We start from the raw sequence: 20,259 nt of genomic DNA on the forward strand, positions 1-20,259 counted from the left end.
TTTGATGGGTATGCTTATAAGGGGGAAATCTGGATGTACAAAAAGACATCCAGGGTGCATGCTCATAGACCACATAAAGACACCGTGAGAAGGTGGCCACTTACAGCCACGGAGAGGCCTGGGGACACCAGCCTGCCCACACTGGACTTTGGACTTCTGTCTCCAGAACCATCTGTAACAAATCTCCATTGTGTGAGCTGCAGAATCTGATGGCCACCCCAGTACACTAATGCAGGCTACTAGATGTCCATATTTGTGTACTCGAATAACACCATAGCATAGGTCTGTAGAACCAGTGTACAAATGGCCAAAGTGGCCACTGGAGCCACCCCAATGTCCTCTGCACGTGGTGGGGGAAGATGAGGGAACTCAGAGCTGGTGAAGTGGTCTGTGACCTGCGGGCAGGTGCGGGGGGTCACTGGTTCACTTCCCACCCACACTGACCCTGTCACCCCTGGGGTGGTCAGCACAATGCTGAGATCCCATCTCTGCCTCTGAGCTTCTGGTAGTGTCCGTGGGCAGAATCTCCAGGCAAGCTCTGACTCCAGCCCCCGGCCCCCAGCCAGCTCTTACCCCAGAAAGACAATGATGAAGTCCAGCACGTTCCAGCCACTGCGCAGGTAAGCGTCCTGATGGAACAGGAAGCCGTAGGCTATAATCTTCATGGCGGCCTCGATGGAGAAGACGATGAGGAAGAAGTATTCCAGTTTCTCCTGGAGGGGAGGAGGTGGTGGCAAACACCGGTCACGCCTTCCGGCTGCACACTCCCAGTGCCTCCTCGCTCGAGCCCCGTCTGTCCTCCAGCCACCAGCTTCTGTCGCTCCTAGATGCTCCCTCCCACCCGGACAGCACCCTGCTCACTTCAACTTCACTTCAACTTCAACTTCACGGTCTTCCCTGGCCACCAAGTGCAGTTTAAGCCACGTCTAATCCTTCATCTCCTCACCCAAGCTTCATGCTGTCTTCCTAACACCTGCCTAGAGTGCTGTGTACACGCTTTCATTGAGTTCATTAGCTCTTTCCTCACCAAAATATAAATGCCACAACATGGTAGGATTTCTGCCCATTTCCCACCCTATTTCCAGGACCTAGAGTTGGATGAATAATTCAATGATCCAATGCTAGCTTTTTGTTTGTTTGTTTGTTTTTGCAACTTGACACAAGCTAGAATCATTTGAGGAGATGGACACTCAGTAGAGAAAATGCCTCGGAAGACTGGCCTATAGGCAAGTCTGTCAGGCCTTTTCTTGATGAGTGATTGGTGAGGAGGACCCAGCCCACTGTGGGTGGTGCCAACCGTGAGCAGGTGGGCCTGAGGTGGATAAGACAGCAGGCTGAGCAAGCCATGAGGAGCGAGCCAGTAAGCAGTGTTCCCCCATGACTTCTGCTTGGGTTCCTGCCTCCGGTCCTACCCTAAGTGCCTTCACTTGACTTCCCTTGGTGATGGAGTGCGCTCTGAGAGTTGTAAGATGAATGAAACACCTTCTTCTCCAGTTACTTTTGGTGGGGGTCTTGTCACAGCAATAGGAACCCTGACTAAGACAGACCTCCAAGTGGCTTCCGGTCTGGGCATTTCCCCTCTCCCAACCACTCAATGGACCACAGGCAGGAAGTAGGGTGACGTAGCACCCCGAATGACCCTCTCTTGCTGCTCAGGGTCCTTAGCTCTTGTTTATTTCCCTGGCCTCTCCCTTTGCACATCCACCACAGCTGTCTACAGGCAGGGGGATGAGGAAATGGAGTGCCCTGGGGTAAGAGGATGCAGTGTTGCTGAGGAGCCGAGGTTTCGGCTCAGCCGTACTCCAAAGATGGCCTTGCTGACTCCTCCATACCCTGTCCTGCTGCCTGATCCTCTGGGTCACCCTGAGCCTATCCAGGTCACTCTTTCTCTGCTCAGGGCCCAGGCAAGAGCTATTTCTAACTGAGAAAACAGTTCCCTCCTGGCTGGGCTCCAGGCTGAAACTGCTCTTCTTGCAGCTATCCGAAGCCTGGCTTGGTGGTTTCCAATAGCTCTGGTCCTCCAGGCTCCCCACACAATCCTAGCCTCCTGACAGGGTATCAAGGCTGCACACCCCAGCAGTTGGCTTCATTGCTGCATACAAAGTTGTTTTAGCAGGAGAGAGTCTGTGTCCACAGCCCAGTAATAGTTCCCCTATTACCATCACCAAGTACTACCCATCCCTAGTAAAGCATCTCAGGACTAGGGTCTCTCTAAGAACCCTTCAGGGCTCTCTTTTATTATGACTCATTTTTCTTTTATTCTGGACACAGCCAGATAGGAAACCTGGCCACCCCAGGAATGACTTGAAAGGCATGGAAGGAGAAACAGAGTCATATATGAGTGACATCTATTCTTTGTTTTGTTTTGTTTTTGTTTTTTGATTTTTCAAGACAGGGTTTTTCTGTGTAACCCTGGCTGTCCTGTAACTTGCTCTGTAGACCAGGCTGGCCTTGAACTCAGAAATCCACCTGCCTCTCCCTCACAAGGGCTGGGATTAAAAGGGTGTGCCACCACCTCCTTAGACCTATTCTTTTTAACCTTGCCCCCAACTCCTTCTCAGTCTGTAATCTCAAAGCTTTCTCCTTGCAAAAATATAGTGTACAATGGAAAGGCACCTCCATACTACTCCATTAACAGGGTTGTTACTAGGGCCTAGGTTGAGCATCATGGGCAGGGTGTGTGGGGGACAAATCTTGCCTCCATATAAGAGCGCTGCTATGGGCAATCTGAATACCATCCCTGCTGAGAGGAATGAGGTGAAAGCATTGTGGAGAGTCTCCTGGAAATCAACTGGGTGGCCTTCCCTCTATCTGGTAAGTGTCTAGTAGTCAGGCCCATCTCTCAAGGAAAGGCCCATGAAAGGACAGGGACTTTAAGTCAGCATGTAAATTTTCAGATTGATTCAACCCCCCACAGGACAGACAGGGGAAGTTTTGTTGAGGGAAGGAAAACAGGACCCAAAATAGTTGCCACACTCACAGGCCGGGCGGCTGGCCACGTACACCGGAGAGCTGCCTGCACCTGCTGCTGTCTGTCTGTCTCTTGGCCACAGAGCAAGCTTGTAGGGGCTGTGGGCCTCAGGTGGGGGTCACTTAGGGTTCATAGCCCATGAGCTCCAAGATCCAACTCTCTCGGTTTACCGCTCAGCAGCTTAGTGCTGGAGTGGACACAGCATGCCCCTTGCTGTGTAGACATGGACCAGGCATGTGTCCATTCTTGCATCATAGGAACAGTGTTATCAGTGTTACACTGTGCTGGCCCCATGCCTCTCTAGCCCATGTGTTGTCCACAGAGGAACAAGGGCTATGCCACTCCCCAGGTATTTATTAAGCTTGAGACGAAACCCCCAGGCATGGCTGACCTAGCTGTCATCCTGTAACCAAAGCTATAGCCTTCCTAAAGCATTTCCATCACTGTCTGTGGGGAGTCTGTTGTCAAAGGTGGGAGGCAGGAGTCATGGGGTGCACATTCTCCCTGGCTATTTCTTTACTCAGGTCTGTCTAAGAACCTCAGTTTCCTTGTGATGGTTAAAGCTAATTCAGTGGTTAAGAGCACTGGCTGCTCTTCCAGAAGACCCAAGTTCACCACTCAGCACCCACATGGTGGCTTATAACCATCTCTAACTCCAGTTGCAGGGGATCAAATGCCCTCTTCTGGCCTCCATGGCTACTGCACATACATAGTGCACATATTTTACATGCAGGCTAAACACCCATACATGCAAAATAAAATAAATGCATTTTCTTTTAAAACCAAGCTAACTGATCGCCATCTCCAAAGAGCTGTCCTGAGGACTAAAGGGCATCCCGTAAGAGGTGGTGACCCACTGCTCAGTGGGTCACAAGTTCTTCTGCACACCTGGCTCTTTGTGGAGGGGCTCTGGTACTTGTACCATGGCACCCATGGTGCTCTCTTGGTCGTCACAGAGCTGCTGGGTGGGATACATCAGAGAGTGGTACAGCAAGGCACATCTCTATCCAACCAGGAACTCAGCACATTGGAGCTGAACCCGCTCTTCCTCACAAGGCCCTGCATCAGCCAATAGTGTCAACTCACCCAAGACAGGGGTCTTCCTAGGCTTGGATCCCACCAGATCCAGACTTTTCTGTCTCTAATGCCTGGTTCGTCCATCTCATCTCCATGGGAGGTGTCCCTGCCCTGGCCTGGCTCACACTCTAATCCGCTGTCACTTGTTACCTGTGATGCCCCCTTCTCTCCTGGTTCCTCTCTACTCTGGGTACTTCATCTCTCCTGGTCTCCCACGGCCACGTGGTGTGTCAGGTCAGCCCACAGCATAGATGGTCTCTTATGAAATGACCCGTGCTGACCTTGACTGCTGGCCTCACCAGTGTCCTGCAGGGCACCGGCCTGTCCGGTGGGATGACTTTCAGATTTTCCAGGCGACCTAGCCTCTGAGCCTCGGCGCATCTAGGCTCATATGACTTCTCTGGTTGTCCCCCAGGAGAATCTGCCGGGGGTGTCTTCTGTATTGCCCGGGACCCTGTTTGCTCTCCACTGCCTCTGCTGGACTGCAGCCTCCTGGGGCCAACCTCATCTTCCTGTGTGTGCCGACTGTGGGAGTCCCCATGGGTTTGGGCCCCAAGAACAAGTGAGAGGGGACATCCCCATTAGGAACAGGATTTGGGTAAAGTGCTAGGATCCCTCATAAGAGGGCATCTCAGGATGAGTACCAGGAACAGAGAACAGCAGGGTTTAAAGATTGCACACTCCTATCCCCTCCTGGGGCTAGCGTTGCACTTATACCCAACGGAAATAATTTTTGGCTCAGCTTTGGACCCTTGCTGTTTCTTCTGCCTGGAATGCTCTTCCTGGGGCCCACTGTCTTCTTTCTCTCCGGCCCCAGCTTATGATGGATCCCTTCTGGGTGACCCTCCCTACTGCCCAGCTCCGTATTAATGACACATCACTTTGCTTGTTTGTCTGTTTTATAGCAGACTTCAAGACGGAACTCGCCAACTACCTGTTTATACACTTAACTGTCTCCTGACATGAATATAGGGCGGTTCCCTCAGCTTCCTGCTGTGTCACCTGCATCTGGAAAGGTGACAGCCACATGGCTGCTACCACCGACCAACCGACGGGTCATCGAGGAAGCTCTGTGAAAACCCCACAGCAACGCCTAGGCTCTAAGGGCGACCAGATGACAAATGCCATCTGCCAGTCACATAGCAAGTCCCACGAGACACAAGTGAAGTGACCCCACACAGTAGAGCAGACTGGAAGCTATAAGCAACAAGCAGACCCTGATACCAGACTAGGGGAGACAGTCTTTGACCCTGCAGCAGACTCTTTGCCCTCCTGAACTCACGGGAAGACTAGGAAGCTGCCTGTGAGGTAAGGCCTCCAGCAGCTCCACCAGGCACCCGGCGCCGTGCAAGAGGTCCCTCCCACAGACAGACCTTTCTCCAATGGAGCTTCAAAGGCTGCACTTGGTGGGGAAGCCTGAGCACAGGCCTTGCATCTGTGCGTCGTTACCCTGGAGCCAGGGGTTCCCAAAGTCCTGGGCTGAGAAGAGCAGGGCTCACAGTGCCCATCGCTTGCCTTGCCCCATCCCCATCTCCCAGTGACTCCCACCCAGGCATGCCTCGGGCTTTGAGAGAAGATGGTGGCAGCCAGCCAGACTCCTCTGCAAAGGGACACTCGCCTACTACAGTCTCCCTGTCTGGGCCACAGGGCCAGCTGTTCCCATCCCTCCTTCCTCTGCCCTGCCCCAAGCACCGTGGCCTGGTCTCCATTCCTGTCTGAAGGCCTTCCGTGTCCCCCATGGAGGACTCTGGGGTCTAGAGAGTTCTCCGGAAGAGTTCCATTGGAGCTTCGTGGGAGAAACTAAGATGCAGGATCAGGTGAAGGGCTCCAGGCATGTGATCTGCACAGACACGAAGCACATAGGAACCAGAGGTGCTAGACTCATGGGGTTCACTTGCTGGGGCCTGTTCGCTTCAAGGAGGCCAAGGGAATCCGATGGTGAATTTAATGGGAACTTGGTGGCAGCTACAACTTGGGCCGAGGGTGCAGCAAGGGTCAGCTGGGTGAACCCACAATCCCTTCTGCACCTGGGTCTTCCCAGCAGGTGCTTCAAGGCAGGCCTCAACACAAGACCCTTCATAATAGTAATGGCTGCCTGTCTCTTTCTTGTTCGCCACCCTTCTTGTTTCTGGTAGTAGATAGCAGGAATGGCCTACTTATTATTGGATAAGTCTGTGGCATGATCTCCCACTTTTGGTTCTTAAGGCTGGAGATCCACCCAAGGTGAGTGGTCCACAGAGTGGGGTTCACAATGGCCCCAAGATAAGACAAGGTCTGAAGGCCCTAGACCCCCCCGAAAGTGGGGTCCATTCAGCTTTGCTCAGGTTCCCGTCCCAATAAGCGTACAGGAGGCCTGTGGCCCCTGTGGCCTTTAGCACTGGAAAAGGTTCGGCTCAGGACAGGAAGGAGGCCAGGAAACCACCATCACCAAGAGCAATTGCGGCCAGTGATTTCTGTACTCCAGGCTCCGGGGAAGCAGGGAGCGAGCTCACAGGCAAACAAGACGGTGGACTGGGACTGAGTCCCCATGCAGGCGCCATATTTCCTCTTTCCTACGTGAGAGAATCAAGAATCTAAGGAGAAGAGAAGGTCTGGTGTGAGCACTGGGCCCTCGCTCCACCCCCGGTCCTTGCCAACGCTTCTCTGCTGAGCCAGCCCGCTGGGCCGCTGCTCAAGCCCTGTCCACTCTCTGGGCCTGGAATCTCCCTGACACTTCATTCTAGAGGGTTTGGAAAATGACCGGTTGAGGAGTGAGCGAAGTTGCTATATTTAGTGCGTGAACCCTTGCTCAAACGGACACGGTCTGGTGGATCCCTCATGTCACCCTACGTCTCTGGGTGTGTGTGTGTGGGGGGGTCTTCATCCCACTGCTGCCCCTCCATACTAGCTTCTTCAGGTCAGTGGGCAGATACGGTGGGACTGTCTAGCTCTGGAGACGGGGCTGAATGGCAGGAGGGGAGGTGGGGAAGCCGAAGGCCTAACCTAGGAGAGCTGTGGATGGAACTGTCTTGAGTGATAAGAATAACAGCTGAGCCTTCATAAGGCAGCCACTTACACGCCGGGACCTGTCCTACCCACACACGATAATGGAACCCTTGCACACTAAGTACACTCACACCCACTTTACGGATAAGTAAGCCAACGCACAGAGAGGGATGAGCAGCATCCTAGAAGCAGACAGCCAAGTGGCAGAGCTAAAAGCACATGTGCAGAGTCTGAGTCAAAACTCCCAGTCTCAACCGCCAGTCCACACTGGAGAGGGACAGCGTGCACAGGCATTTGTTGGCTCCCGCCCACAACCCCACACTGCCCCTTCAGTCCTGGGCACAGTATGACATTGGCTGGGATGATGGCTATCTGGAAGGGCAGAGGACAAAGGAACTCTCGTTACGTAACACCTAGGTACCGGGCTGTATGTGAGGTCACAGAGAGCTAACGGTTCTGAAGGGGAAGTGCTGGCCCCTGCTCACAGGCGGGGCAGTGGAGACTGAGTTTAGACGCAGGCTGCCTGACTTGAACGCTCCTGGCTTTCCCCTAGTGTCCCCGAAAGGCTGCAGAGTGTGGCTCGTACCAGGGACTCTCCCCAAGCTTTTATTCTTTAGCCCCATCTGGTTCATCAGTCAGGAGGTGCAGATTCGGCAAGAATCAGTGTCCAGAAAGGGAGCTGAGCCCACACAGTGAGGAGAGGGCGAGCTCTGGGGTGAATCCGTTTTATCTCCACAGATTCTTATTGGGAGCACTCCTGTACATCCACACTAGATGTTGAGAGTCCCTCTGTTCCTCAGAGTGGGTGACCCAGCCAGGCAGCCCTTAGATTGTTGTAGAACACCTTGGCTCCTGCGCTCTGGAAGCAAGGGCCGCAGTGGGACCCTGCCGAAAGCCCCGCTTCCCCAGATGGCGAGGCAGAGTGGGCCACTGGCCGCAGGCGTCAGCAGGACAGTCTGGACCCTATAAAAAGACAAATGCCCTGGCTGCCAGAGGCTTAGCCTCCAGCCTTGCGGAGGACGCTGGGTGGCAACCTGAACCCCAGGAATGTGGCGGAGGCCTGATGTGGCCTATGATGGCTCAGGGCTGGCTGCTCTGGAGCCAAGGAGGAGCTGAATGGGCGGTAGTCTGGAGCGCAACTCACAGTGCCCTCCGCTGCAGGCAATGTCTCTATGGCTGTTAGGGAAAATCATCCAGAGTTTGGAAGCAGGCTGCCAGAACCCTGGTAACGTCAGGATGTAATTTATTATTATTATTGTTGTTGTTGTTGTTGTTGTTATTTTAACATTTGTTTGTTTGCTGATTGGAGGAGAGTGAGTGTGCCATTGTATGGGTGTAGAGGTCAGAGGACAACTGGTGGGAATTGGTTCTCTCCTTTCACCATGTGGGTCCTGGCAAATCTTGCTCGGGTCATTGGTCTTGGCAGCAGACATCCTTACCCACTGAGCCATCTGGCCAGCCCCACAACAGAAAAGTTTATAAGTTGTTTAACTGTCTATGGAAGGGTTTCTCGGCCTCAACCTTAGCTGACATTGGAGCTAGATAATTCTGGCTGTCCTGGGCCGGTACATGTGTTCCTGCCCCCACCTCCATGATTCTAGACATTGCAAATGTCCCTTGAATGGGTAGAGGTCCTCCTCATGTCCCTCCCTGAGAACCACTGTCTCGAGGGTGTTCCTGTGGTTCGTTCTCACTATTGGGTCCTATGGAGATGGGCTGGCTCTTCCCAGTGGAGACACAGCCCGGGGTTAGTTTTCTCGCCTGGGCTGTGCATACCCCACTAGTCCTGCTGGGTCCTTTCTCCGCTGTCACTGACCCCGCCTCCTCCAGAGCTCTGTGGACCAGGCTTACCCTCCTGTTTGCTGTCTGTGAGTTGGGTTAACTGCTGCCATGTGTTTCTCCTGTATGCAAATCAGTACGGTTCACCTTGTGAAAGTCACACGTTGACCCCCGAATTCTTTGAGGGTGAAAGAAGAGATTATCTCAAAAGCAATCTGTTTCTAATCATTAGTGAGGGACTCTGATCATCATTGCGATTCTCATGGGTCTCCTAAGGTCAGCCAAGACGAGAGTGGTGGCCCTCCCAAACGTCCCTTTTAGTTCATTTGAAGTCAGACCAGGGGCAGACAGACCCCTTTCAAAGCTTGGGTTTGGGGCAGGACAGGAGAGCCTGAGGCTGGGCTGGGATGCAGGCCCTGGGCTCTGGTCTTGCTTCCCAGCTGCATGCTTGTCCATCTTCTTACTTTCCTGACAATGGAAACCCTTTGGACACTCTCCCTCAGCCTCCATTGTCCTGGGAGACTGCTGGGCAGGGCGGAGCCACAGCCCCTACCTCCACCCTGTGCCACAGCCAGGCTTCTCTCCTGGACAAGTCAGTCCCGGAGGGTGAAGCGGACGCTCCGGCATCTTTTCTAGCCTGAGCAGCAGTTCCAGGAGCCAGGAGAAGCAGGATCACAGTGAGGAGCCCGAGCTCTGAATACTTCCTCCCCGGCCTTGTCTCTTCCGGTGTGGAATGGTTTGCAAAAGGCACAGGCCTGCCTGTGAGCCAGTTGGGCCGGCGGTGATTCAGCCTCTTCGTGTCTGAACCATGCTGGATTGAAGGGGAGCCCTGGGCAAACACTGGGTGGCTGTTGCCCGTGGTGGTAATGGGGACTAGGAAGGCTGGTCAGACACACAGGGGCCTCAAAGAGAGATGAGGGGTTAAGAGACCAAGGTCAAAGGGCAGGTGGGGGAAGGGATTTTTTTCTCACTACTGGGGATCAAACCTGGGACTTACACACGCTGGTCAAGCATGTTGTCACCGAGCTACATTTCCCCAACAGAAGGACGGATTTTCTTTTGCCTGACATAATCATTTGGCACAGCTATGGAGGACTGTATCCTTGGATTCCAGAACAACCTTGGGATCTAGTGACCGGGGCTGCCTGGCTGGGTCAGCCACTCTGAAGAGGTGGACCCTAAACATGAAGGGTCCTAAGGTTGGTGTACCAGGCACTACAGCCTAGAAGACCCTCGTTCACACAGAAACCTCTCCCAGGCAGACCAGGTTATCTCACCACAAACCAGGATGCTGAAGGAACATGGAGATCTCACATGTCCATGAAGGGCCAGGCCCAAGAGCATCTATTCTAGTCCAGATCCATCCATTGCCTTAATCACCATGTTACACCACTCCTCCAATGTGGTTGATTTTATAGCCCACATCCCCATCTACCCGGGTCATAAGGATGCCCAGGATCCTCATCTTGCTACCGTTTGTATTGCTACTACTGTGTATTGCCATAACACCTTGCTCTATCTGGGCCTCAGTTTCCTCTACTGTTCAGAGAGGACCTGTGGCTTCCCTGATGACATGGAACAGGCAGAATCAGAAAGGATCCCCCAGACCCAAATACAGGCCTGATACTCTCTTGGAATGCTGGAAGGATTTGGAGGGGACGGCCCATCCCCTCAGACAAGTTCCAGGGCACCCAGTCATAATCATGGGTCCAATTCTCATACTTGGCTTGTACAAGGCACTGGGAGGAGGCCATTTTTGCCTGTCCCACATCCTAGCTGGTCTGGCACATGCCACAGCAGGAGAGCTCTGTCCCCAAATACTCAGGCCTGCAGAACCAGTTTTCCGGGGTGTAGATATAGGTACTCGTGTCCCACATGGTTGCGTCTGAACTTACCTTACTCCCCAAGCTGTCTTGCTGAGAGGCACCATGCTCACCCTGAAACCCCAGTGCCATTTTCGTTTTCTCCAAGCTCTGTCTGTGCACCCTCTTTCAGTTAGTCCCCAAGTCCCACACAGCCCACTTCATAAATCTTTCTCAAGGTTACCCTCCATCTCCATCTCCAGTGCCTATCTGAGTTCCTGCAGGGACAGCTCTGTTCACCTTTCCCAGCTCCCATCTCACCCTAGTCCATGCTCCGTGTGGCGGCCTGGAAAGCTTTTTCAAATGCTGCCTGATGGGCTGAAGAGATGGCTCTGTGGTTAAGAGCACTGCGTGCTCTTCCAGAGGACCTGGGTTCAATTCCCAGCACCCCTGCGGCAGCTCACAACTTTCTATAACTCCAGTTCCAGGGGATCCCACACCCTCACACAGACATGACTGCAGGCAAAACACCAATGCACATGAAATAAACTGACTTTTTTAAAATGCTACCCCGGGATCTCTAGCCTTGTATTCATTCTTTCGCCCACACAGCTCCAACACAAACCCTCTTTCTCCTAGGCCCTTCCCATAGCACCATGAAGGCATACCCTCACCCCACCCCTCACTGAGAGAGGGGAGGGACTCCGTTCACATGAAAATGGAAGACTTCTTGTTCAAAAAGTAGGAAACCCCTGCTCATAAAGGTGGTCAAAACAAACAAACCAAGTAGCGATTTTCCTTTTCCGCATCATCTTTCTCGCACTGCCATAGCATCAGCTGCCAGCTGATATTGTACGGGTGAGGCCAGACCTTCACAAACCCCTGCTAATCTCTCCTCCGCTGCCCTCACCCCCCAACATTTGCTATCCCAACAGCAGCTAGATGTGAAGAAGGGGAACCTGCACACGTTCCTGTCACACAGACCTGCTACTGCAGCCTGTGGTGAGCATCTGGACCTCCCCTCCAGGAGACACTGTGTCCCTAGACGGGGGCTCGGCCTTGGACTTCAGCTCTGCAGTGGGCTATGGCAGGGCCAGCCCAAGGTAGGGACATCCACAACCATGCCCATCTCTGAGTCATCAAAGGATTTGAATTCTAATCAGGCCCTGCCCACTCCCAGGGAGCCCAGGCCCCCGGAGGGAGGAATCTAAGAGTCTGTGCTTTCGGTCGGGAGGCAGCAGAATCTGAGTGAGTGGGAGTTGAGTGTCCAAGCTCCCAGAATATGGGTCACTGTCCCAGTGGACTCTCCTTACAAAACTTAAATTCCAAGGTGAAATTAAAACTTCAGTGCCATGATCAGGAGCATGCATTCCAAGACGGGTGGAGCTCTGAACCTATGTATAGCCACAAGGCTGGCCCTGCCTGCATCCTCCAGGCCTTGGGTTAAACAGTCTGTCTTTTGGGGAGCCTCTCTGACCCCCAAGACTAGTTTATATTCTCTTCTTCAGACCTCACATGCTCCTCATTGCATTTTAAAGCACATATTTAACTAATTCATTATATTATTTGTTTTGAAATTGACTAAATTAATTGAGCTCTATGAAGATGGGAATCGTCCTCTTGGTTCACAATGGCACCTCTGGAGTATTTCTAGGTCTCTCACAGGTACTAAATATATATTCATAAATCAACAACAAAATTAATGCAGATTTCATCCTGGAGTCTCCCCTTTTAAAAGCTAAGTGTTGTTGTAGGCAACTGGAATATTGCTAGCTTTCTCTAGGCTTCCAAGTAGCCAAAATAATAAGGAAGAGATAAATGCTCAATCTGCTCTGTCTCTTTCATTGTCCTCTTCGGGGTTTTGGGGAGATGAACATATGATGGACAAGTGGTGGTGAGGAGACCTCAGGATGCTTCGGAGACCTCAGGCAGAAGCTGCCTTTGACCCTGGGTGTGGCCTGTTCTCTTTGGACTTCACACGAGGGGGTCAGATTAGAGTTATTCCCAGGTGGTCAGTGTCCCAGGGTGTACTGACTTGTCCCACAGGCGATGCTGGCCAGCTTGCCCTCTTCCAGCACACTCATGACGGTATGTATGTCTTGGAGCTCTAGACTTGACTAAGGAGCTGCAGTTCCAGCCCACAGACTAAAGGGATACACCACAAACCATTTTGTTTCAAGATGGAAGATGGAATAATCACTAAGGTGTGGTTTAATGTCCTTAAAAGAAGACAGTTTCTTGCAAAAACAGTTAATTTCTTGTGTGTGTGTGTGTGTGTGTGGGTGTGTGTGTATTCTCACATGTGCATGTGTGCATTCACACACATACACATGTGCCCATATGAGTATGTACACATGTTCATGTGTGTGCATGCATGTGTACATGTGTGTGCATGCATGTAGAGACCAGAGGAGAAACCTAGTATCATTCCCCAGGAGCTGGCCGCCTTGTTTTTTGAGACAGAGCCTCTCACTAGGAACTAGAGCTCACTGATTCAGCTAGGACAGTTGGCCAGTAAGGATGCTTTTGTCTCCACCTTCCTATGCAGATCTAAGCACACAGTACCAAAAGGATTCAACAACTTCTTTTCCTCCTCCTCCTTTTTTTTTTTTTCTTCGTATTTTTTCAAGACAGGTTTCTCTGTGTAGCTTTGTGCTTCCTACTACTCTGTAGACCAGGCTGGCCTCGACTCACAGAGATCCACCTGGCTCTGCCTCCTGAGTGCTGGAATTAAAGGCGTGCACAACTATCGCCCGGCAGGATTCAACTTCTTAAAGTACACATGGAACCACATTACGAAGTCACAAAGTATGGGGTGGATCAAGAACTCTCCCGAAACCCATGGACATGGATCATTGAACTTCTTTTGCAGAAGGCCCTGGCTGCACACAGCAGCTTCACTGGCAGTACCACGCTGGCCTGCCCTCATTTAGTACCGCTCTCTCTCCATTCTAGGAACTCAGCTATTTCCATTCTCAGCAAACACACATTTAACACCCAGCGCCTCCCCAATTCAGAATAGATCACCATGGAAACCAGCCTGAGGAGAGGCAGAGACACACACTTTTCTCTCAGGCCCTGGATGCATGCAGATGGGCCTCCTGTCTCCAAGCCCTGTGGTTCCAGTGCAGGGGAAACTCCTGGGGAATGGAACTCCATTGTCCTGTCCTGTTGGTTAGTTTTGTGGTACTAGAGTAGAGCCCTAGGCCTTCTGGATGAGAAGCAAGTATCCCACCATTGAGTCACATGCCCAGTCAGCTCTTTGTTTCTCAGTGGACTTCTCTAGGAGTCCACATTCTGTTTACCACCTTAGGGATACAGCCAACAGAAGGGCAAGGTCCAGGGGATGGAGAGATGGCTCCATAGTTAAAAGTCAGTACTGCTCTTGCAGGGTACCTGAGTTCTGTTCCCAGCACCCATATTGGGCAGCTCATAACCACCTTAACTCCAGTTCTAGGTGATCCAATGTCATTTTCTGGCCTCTGTGGATATTGTAAATGCCCACACGGAGTCACACAAGTATACACATAATTTGAAAATAAAAATAAATAGAAGAGCAAGTTCCAAAGTCAGTAAGACCAGGGTATGAGGCCCTGTTAGTTTATATGGGGCCCATCCTACATGACATACCTAAACTCTAGCCCTCAGGGTTATCATGGGTGGGGTTTTGTTTTATTTATTTATTAATTTACTTATTTGTTTCCATAGAATCTAATATTATACCGTGGAGATTACTGTGGGATTTCAGTAATTCACTAATGCAAACTACTCAGAACAGAATTTGCTGTGTTGCTGGTGACGGGAGGAGAGAGGCACTTCAGGTCTGTCATGCCCTTTCTGCACATTTCTGTATCATATACCCCTAGTAGGTGAGCTCAGGGGGATTCCATCCAGGGGAGGAGGCTCGTGTTCAGCATCCCTGGTTCACCCTGCTGTGGCCCAGCTTCCACATCTGTCAGCGGGTACCACTTTGGGTAGCACTTGGGAAAGCTCCCTCCCTGAGTTCGTGCCTGTGGGGTGCTTGGCATGGTGAATGCTGACTGATGGAGGGGATCTTGGAACGGAGCTGCACAGGTTCAGTCTGGTAAAGCCGCAGGGCCACCGAGCAGCTCAGCAGTGTGAGGACATCGGGGTCAGTGTTGTTAGGGAGCCAAGGCACCAGCTTCTCCCACCAGAGCAAAGCCCCAGGGTGCCTCCCAGCCGGGGCTGAGGAGCGCAAGGGAAGGATGGGAAGATGTTCTTACCAGGCCAAGGTTCAGAGTGTTGTTGTCATCTTCAGGCATGGGCAGGTACACTGCCAGGGCCACGCAGTTGGCAAAGATGGTCAGCAAGATGATGGTCTCGAAGGGTCTGATGCCAGGGTTAAGGAGGGCCCCTGAGTCATCTGTGGGATGTGTGGGGTTGAGGGGAGGAGACTGCTGAAGGCCAGTCTAGAAATCACTGTAACGCTAAGAGACAGTCAGGCCACATGATGATTTGTGGGGGCTTGTCCCCCAAAATGGCCAGGGAGGCTGGGGGTTGATGTATGTTTGGTAGGACTGGAAAAGAAGGGAAACGGAGAGGAAAGCCAGACTTTCAGAGCTCTGGGCACACACTCACGTGCGTAGGCTTGCGCTCACACATCCCCTTCCGAGATACACCTGCCCTGCAGTAGCCATTTCCAAAGGGTGCTCTGGAATCCACCCTTCCAGACTTACTGGCCATTCAGAAAGCCAATATGAGGAAGGGAAATTGAGACGGAGTCTTTGGTATGTCGTTAGGGGTGGGAAGCAGAAGGCATGCTATGGAGATAGGTTTGTTCAAAATCCCATTCTCTTCCCAGCAGTTTCAGCGTTCGAAGAGAGACAGGGGACAGGGGAGGGGGTCACAGAATAGATCTGTGGGTGGAGCGGGCTCAGTGGAGTAGAGTGGAGGGAAGGGAGAGCCTGCCAGGAGAACTGCCCTCACAGGAGACAGGCAAGGGATTGGAGGTGATGGGGAATCAGTGCAGCTCTGGGAACCAGGCCCGAGCCCAGACCCACTGTCTCTACGTGGCTCCATATGTCCCTTACCCTTCTTCCAGTGATCCCTTTCTCCAAGGCACAGCTGATGGAATCCCACTCTTCCAGAGCATGTCAAAAATATTTCAAATATTCCTGACTCTCAGAACCCACTCACACAGGCCTCCTCTCTGCGGCCCCACCTTTCCCCCAAATAACCCAGATATTTTCATCCTTCTTCTTCCAGAACTCACGCAAACCCAGAGAGAGATCAAGGCCCCTGTCACTGTCAGAACACTGCCTCTGAGCTAAAACACCCAAGTTTGATCGCCAGCATCCAGGAACCACTAAGAGTAGGCCTTCCCTCAAATCCATGTCACCAGCTCCCTTTGTAACTGAGACTTGAGTCATCGGAAATTGTCCTGGACCTGTCATCTCCCCCCACCCCCACCCCCACACCCCCATGGAGGATTTCCTCCGGAGCTTCTACCTCTTTTGTCTTCTTATTCAAAACCTTGAGTGGTACCCCATGATGAGAGAGACTTGGGTACACTTGGAAACAGCTCCCATGAGCACAGGCCCTTCCTAAGATGATCAATAGCTCTCTCTCTTCTGGCTGTCACTCATAATCTCAGTGGTCTCCTCGGGCCCCCAGGAAGCTCTTCTTTCCATTGGGGTGGAGACCTTTCTTCCTCCCTTCACCAAGATTCCTTATGCTGGTCTGAGGTATTTGATTAACCCCCTGCTAAGAGACCAGTCACCCTGAGCTTTGTGACAGCCCTGTCCCCTTCCCCTGCCTCCCATGCCCTCCCCATTCCCGCTTGCTCAGGTGATAAAAAAGATACTTCCACTCCACGATGCTGATGCAGGCCTTCCTGAGGGGGTTCTGGAGAGTCAAGCAGAACAAGGCTCGGGGTGGCCTCGGCAGAATCTCAGGAACAGGTTTCTTGGGCTGTTTCTTCCTCAGGCCCTCATCCTGGGGTGAGGACGGCTCCATGGCTTCCCTGACACCCCTCTTTCCCTTCTCCCCCAGTCCACGGCCCTCTCCTGCCTGTGTCCCCAATGCCCCCACCTTGGGGACTGGGCCTGACTGAGCCTGTCCTGCTGAGGCAATCAGACAGGGCGGGGGTGGGGGTGGGAGGATTACTCTCTCTGCTCCCAGCGAGTAAAATTAGCCCGTGCTGCCCAGCCCAAGCTCCTGAGGCCAGGCAGCTGTCATTCCTTCCAGTCCAGCCAGTGACATCCCAAACTGCCCCCAAGGAGGGCAAGGGCTGGGTGTAAAGGGGTGATTTACACCCAGGCCTGAGGCGCGGCAGGGGCAGTGGGAGACAGGAAGGTTTCGTAGCTAGATAATGGGGCTCAGGAAGAGGAGCCTGCCGTGTGGAGTCACAAACTAGATAGGTCCCTGGTGCTAAGATTAAGTTTCTCCCCACCCCAGCTCCATGGCTTTATCCAGAGGAGGTTCTGGGTGATGGCTCAGCTCAGCAATTCTCCACCCACTCCAGGCTCAGTGTCTGTCAGCATCAGCCCTGAACCTCCATGCCGTCTGCTGTCAGAAATGGAGCCACCAGCTGGGCGATGCTCGCCTTGAATCCCAGCACTCGGGAGGCAGAGCCAGGCGGATCTCTGTGGGTTCGAGGCCAGCCTGGTCTACAGAGCGAGATCCAGTGCTGTGGGATGTCTTTCTGAATGCTGTGGATATGTGTTGCTCTTATTGGTTGATAAATACAGCTGTTTGTCCATTGGTGAGGCAGAATAAGGTTAGGCGGTACATTCCAGCTGGAGAGAGACAGGAAGAAGAAAGGCAGAAGCGGAGAGACACCGCAAGCCACCACCAGGAGAAGAAGATGTAAAAGTATCAGTAAGCTACGGCCCCGTGACCACTTACAGATTAATAGAAATGGGTGAAGTTATAGGAGCTAGCTGGCGAGAAGCTTGAGCCGTAGGCCATCCAGTTTGTAAATAGCATAAGCCTCTGTGTGTTTACTTGGGACTAAACAGTTTTGGGACACCAGTGGGAAAGACTTGTCCTGACTGCGGGCAGGGCAGAACACAAGAAAACTTCTGATGATTATCCAGGACAGCTCCAAAGCTACACAGAGAAACTCTGTCTCGAAAAACTAAAATATAAATAAATAAATGAATGAATGAATGAATGAATGAATAAATAAATAAATAACAAATTAAAATAAAATAGAGCCACCCTCCCACTGAAGTGAAAGCCTGCCAGGCAACCTTGAATGTGCGTGCTCTTACATGGCCCCTGCCCCTCATGTCCCTCATTGTACAAGGTTTGTGAGCTTTCTCCCTGCAACCCTGATCCCGCCATGGCGCAGTCGCAGCGTGCATTAAGCTCTCTGGAAATGTTAGTTGACGGCATAAGTTAGCCAACACCCCATCCACCCTGGCAGCAAGTGTTCTGGGCTGGGGGATCAAAGGAAGAAGAGGAACAGGGTGGGGAGTGGGCACGGACAAAAGTTCAGCAGTCACAAAACTCAACAATCCTTTTATTTAGCCCTTGGTTGTAAACACAGTGTCAATGGACCCTAGAAGCTTCCAAATCTTGGGAGTGGGGGAGGGATGGAAGTCCTTAACCTGGGAAAAGACCAGAAGACTATACCGAAGGGTGGGAGAGGGAGAGCGGAGGTGATCATTCGCTGTCAAGCAACCAGCACCAGCGACAGAAGTGCGCGTGTAACACACACACACACACACACACACACACACACACACACACGTACACACACGCATTCCTGATCTCTAGAGGCAATCAAGCTCCCCGCTAGCATTTGAGGCCATCTTGTGGAAGATCCAGGCATCGCAAAGTGCTGCAGGCTTCCAGGGGACTTGTTGCTGTGGTGGACGACAGAGCCCAGAGCCGCGCTCAGGCCAAGAGGCCGTCGGGTCCAGGAGCTGTCCAGAGCTCCGCTCCTCACTGCATTCACCACCTCCTGTGATCCCTATCTCGCCCTTTCTACCCCGGGCTCGCACATTTGGCCCAAGTGGGTGGAGGTGGGAGCACAGTCCTTGAACATCACTGTCCTGCCCGGCACAGATGACCCAGAAGCCCCCATACTGTTCCCTAGAGGGACAAGTCGAGGCCTCTGGCCCCATCAAAGGCTGGGTTCCTCCGACTCTAAGAAAGGCGAGGAGGAGAAGGAGGAGGACCCACTGCACTCGGCCACCAGGAAGGCGGGTGGTGGCGCATTGCCCTGGCAAGCGGGTTGCGGGGAGGTGGCTGCAGGCGGCTCGCCGTCGGGGGCGGCGCTCAGCAGCTCCTGCAGGTACTTGATGTAGCGGATGGCGGCGCGCAGGGTCTCCACCTTGCTGAGCCGCTTCTCCGCCAGGGCGCCGGGGAGGTGGCCGCGGAGGCGCGCGTAGCCCTCGTTCACGCACTTGACGCGCTGCCGCTCGCGCTCGTTGCGCTTCTGGATGAAGGCGGGCTCGAACGGGTAGTCGTAGACCCCGAAGGCGCCGGGGAAGGGCACGTAGGGGAACACCCCAGCGTAGGCGTCGTAGTAAGGCGGCTCGGCATGGCCAGGGTACAGCAGGAAGGGGACGTTGCCCAGGGGCTCCGTGGCTGCCAGCGGCGTCTGTCCTGCAGGGGCCACGACACCCAGCTGCATGCCGCTGGGAGCCCCGCGGTCCACCAGGGCCCGGCAGAAGTTACTGTTCATTGCGCCCCGTGGAGCTGGACCCAGGGTGAGGCCCCTCACCGAATGGCCTCTGCTCGGGCTCTGTGTGGTCCTGACTACGGGGGACAAGTCACATCGCTAGCAGCTCTGGGGCACCGCGAGTTGCTAAGGCTTCATTTTGCTTTTTTGGGTTGACTTGGACTTCCTAAAGCGAGTCATAGCTCTGGACAAGTGCAGCTCCTTGCGGAGCTTCAGCAGGTACCTGCTGCGATCTTGCTTGGGGTACCATGTATTGAGTAATCTGAGGACTCTCGCCCTCTTCCCTGGACCTTGTGATCTGCGAGTCTTGCCTCTTCCTGCAGCCCAACACTGGCACCTGTCCCTGACGCTAGCTGTGAGCCTCCATGACCAGGTGCTCCGATGCCCAGTTCTTGTTCTTCACCGATTCTTGTCGCAGGATCCCCAAGCTGCGGAGAAGGGGTGAGGGCAGCGAGTGTGTCAGCTTTGCAGAAGAGGCCCCAGAATTTTGCTAAAAGCAGAGAAGAGTGGACATATCAATAAGGAAAGGCCCTTGTGGCACTCCTATCTCCAGAAACGATCAGGAGGGAAGAGAGTGTGGTTTGGGGGAGGTGTTGGTCAGAGCTCAAATCTTGGGTTCACTCCTCAATAGTCCGGTGACATCCTTGAGTCAGATTTCCGTATTTGGAGAGACAGAAAACATCCTTTACAGATCCTAAGAGAACCAAAAGAGAAAAACAAACAAACGAAAAACATATGCCAGAGCACCCCGTACCTGGCATGGGGCGGGGGCATCAATGCCATTTCCGTTGAGAACGCAGATTGTCTCATCACTGTTACCTTCCAGGGCCTTCCATCTAAAAATGGTGGAAGGAAAGCCTCCTGGGGGCTTAGAGAGATGACTCGTGATTAAGAGCAGGTATTGGGGTTGGAGAGATTGCTCAGAGATTGGGAGCGCTGACTGCTCTTCCAGAGGTCCTGAGTTCGGTTCCCAGCAACCACATGGTGGCTCA

At 52.9% G+C, this 20,259-nt stretch overlaps 2 protein-coding genes across 2 annotated transcripts in view; both read right to left on the reverse strand.

Moving 5' to 3' along the window:
* Cacna1s (calcium voltage-gated channel subunit alpha1 S) overlaps positions 1–16,693 on the reverse strand; it is a 94,881-nt gene extending 78,188 nt beyond the window's left edge. Inside the window, 3 exon segments of the mRNA XM_037211376.1 lie at positions 574–713; positions 14,859–14,964; positions 16,439–16,693. Of these exon segments, the coding sequence (XP_037067271.1) occupies positions 574–713; positions 14,859–14,964; positions 16,439–16,590 (398 nt within the window). The 5' untranslated portion in view covers positions 16,591–16,693.
* Positions 16,694–18,164: 1,471 nt separating this feature from the next.
* On the reverse strand, positions 18,165–19,846 carry Ascl5 (achaete-scute family bHLH transcription factor 5). The gene has a single exon (XM_028876494.2). It carries the CDS (start codon positions 19,268–19,270, stop codon positions 18,707–18,709), a length of 564 nt encoding a protein of 187 aa, XP_028732327.1. The 5' UTR covers positions 19,271–19,846; the 3' UTR covers positions 18,165–18,706.
* Positions 19,847–20,259: the final 413 nt, after the last annotated feature.

The sequence above is a fragment of the Peromyscus leucopus genome, chromosome 15 (assembly GCF_004664715.2).
Source record: "Peromyscus leucopus breed LL Stock chromosome 15, UCI_PerLeu_2.1, whole genome shotgun sequence".
NCBI classification, from domain to species: Eukaryota; Metazoa; Chordata; class Mammalia; order Rodentia; family Cricetidae; genus Peromyscus; species Peromyscus leucopus.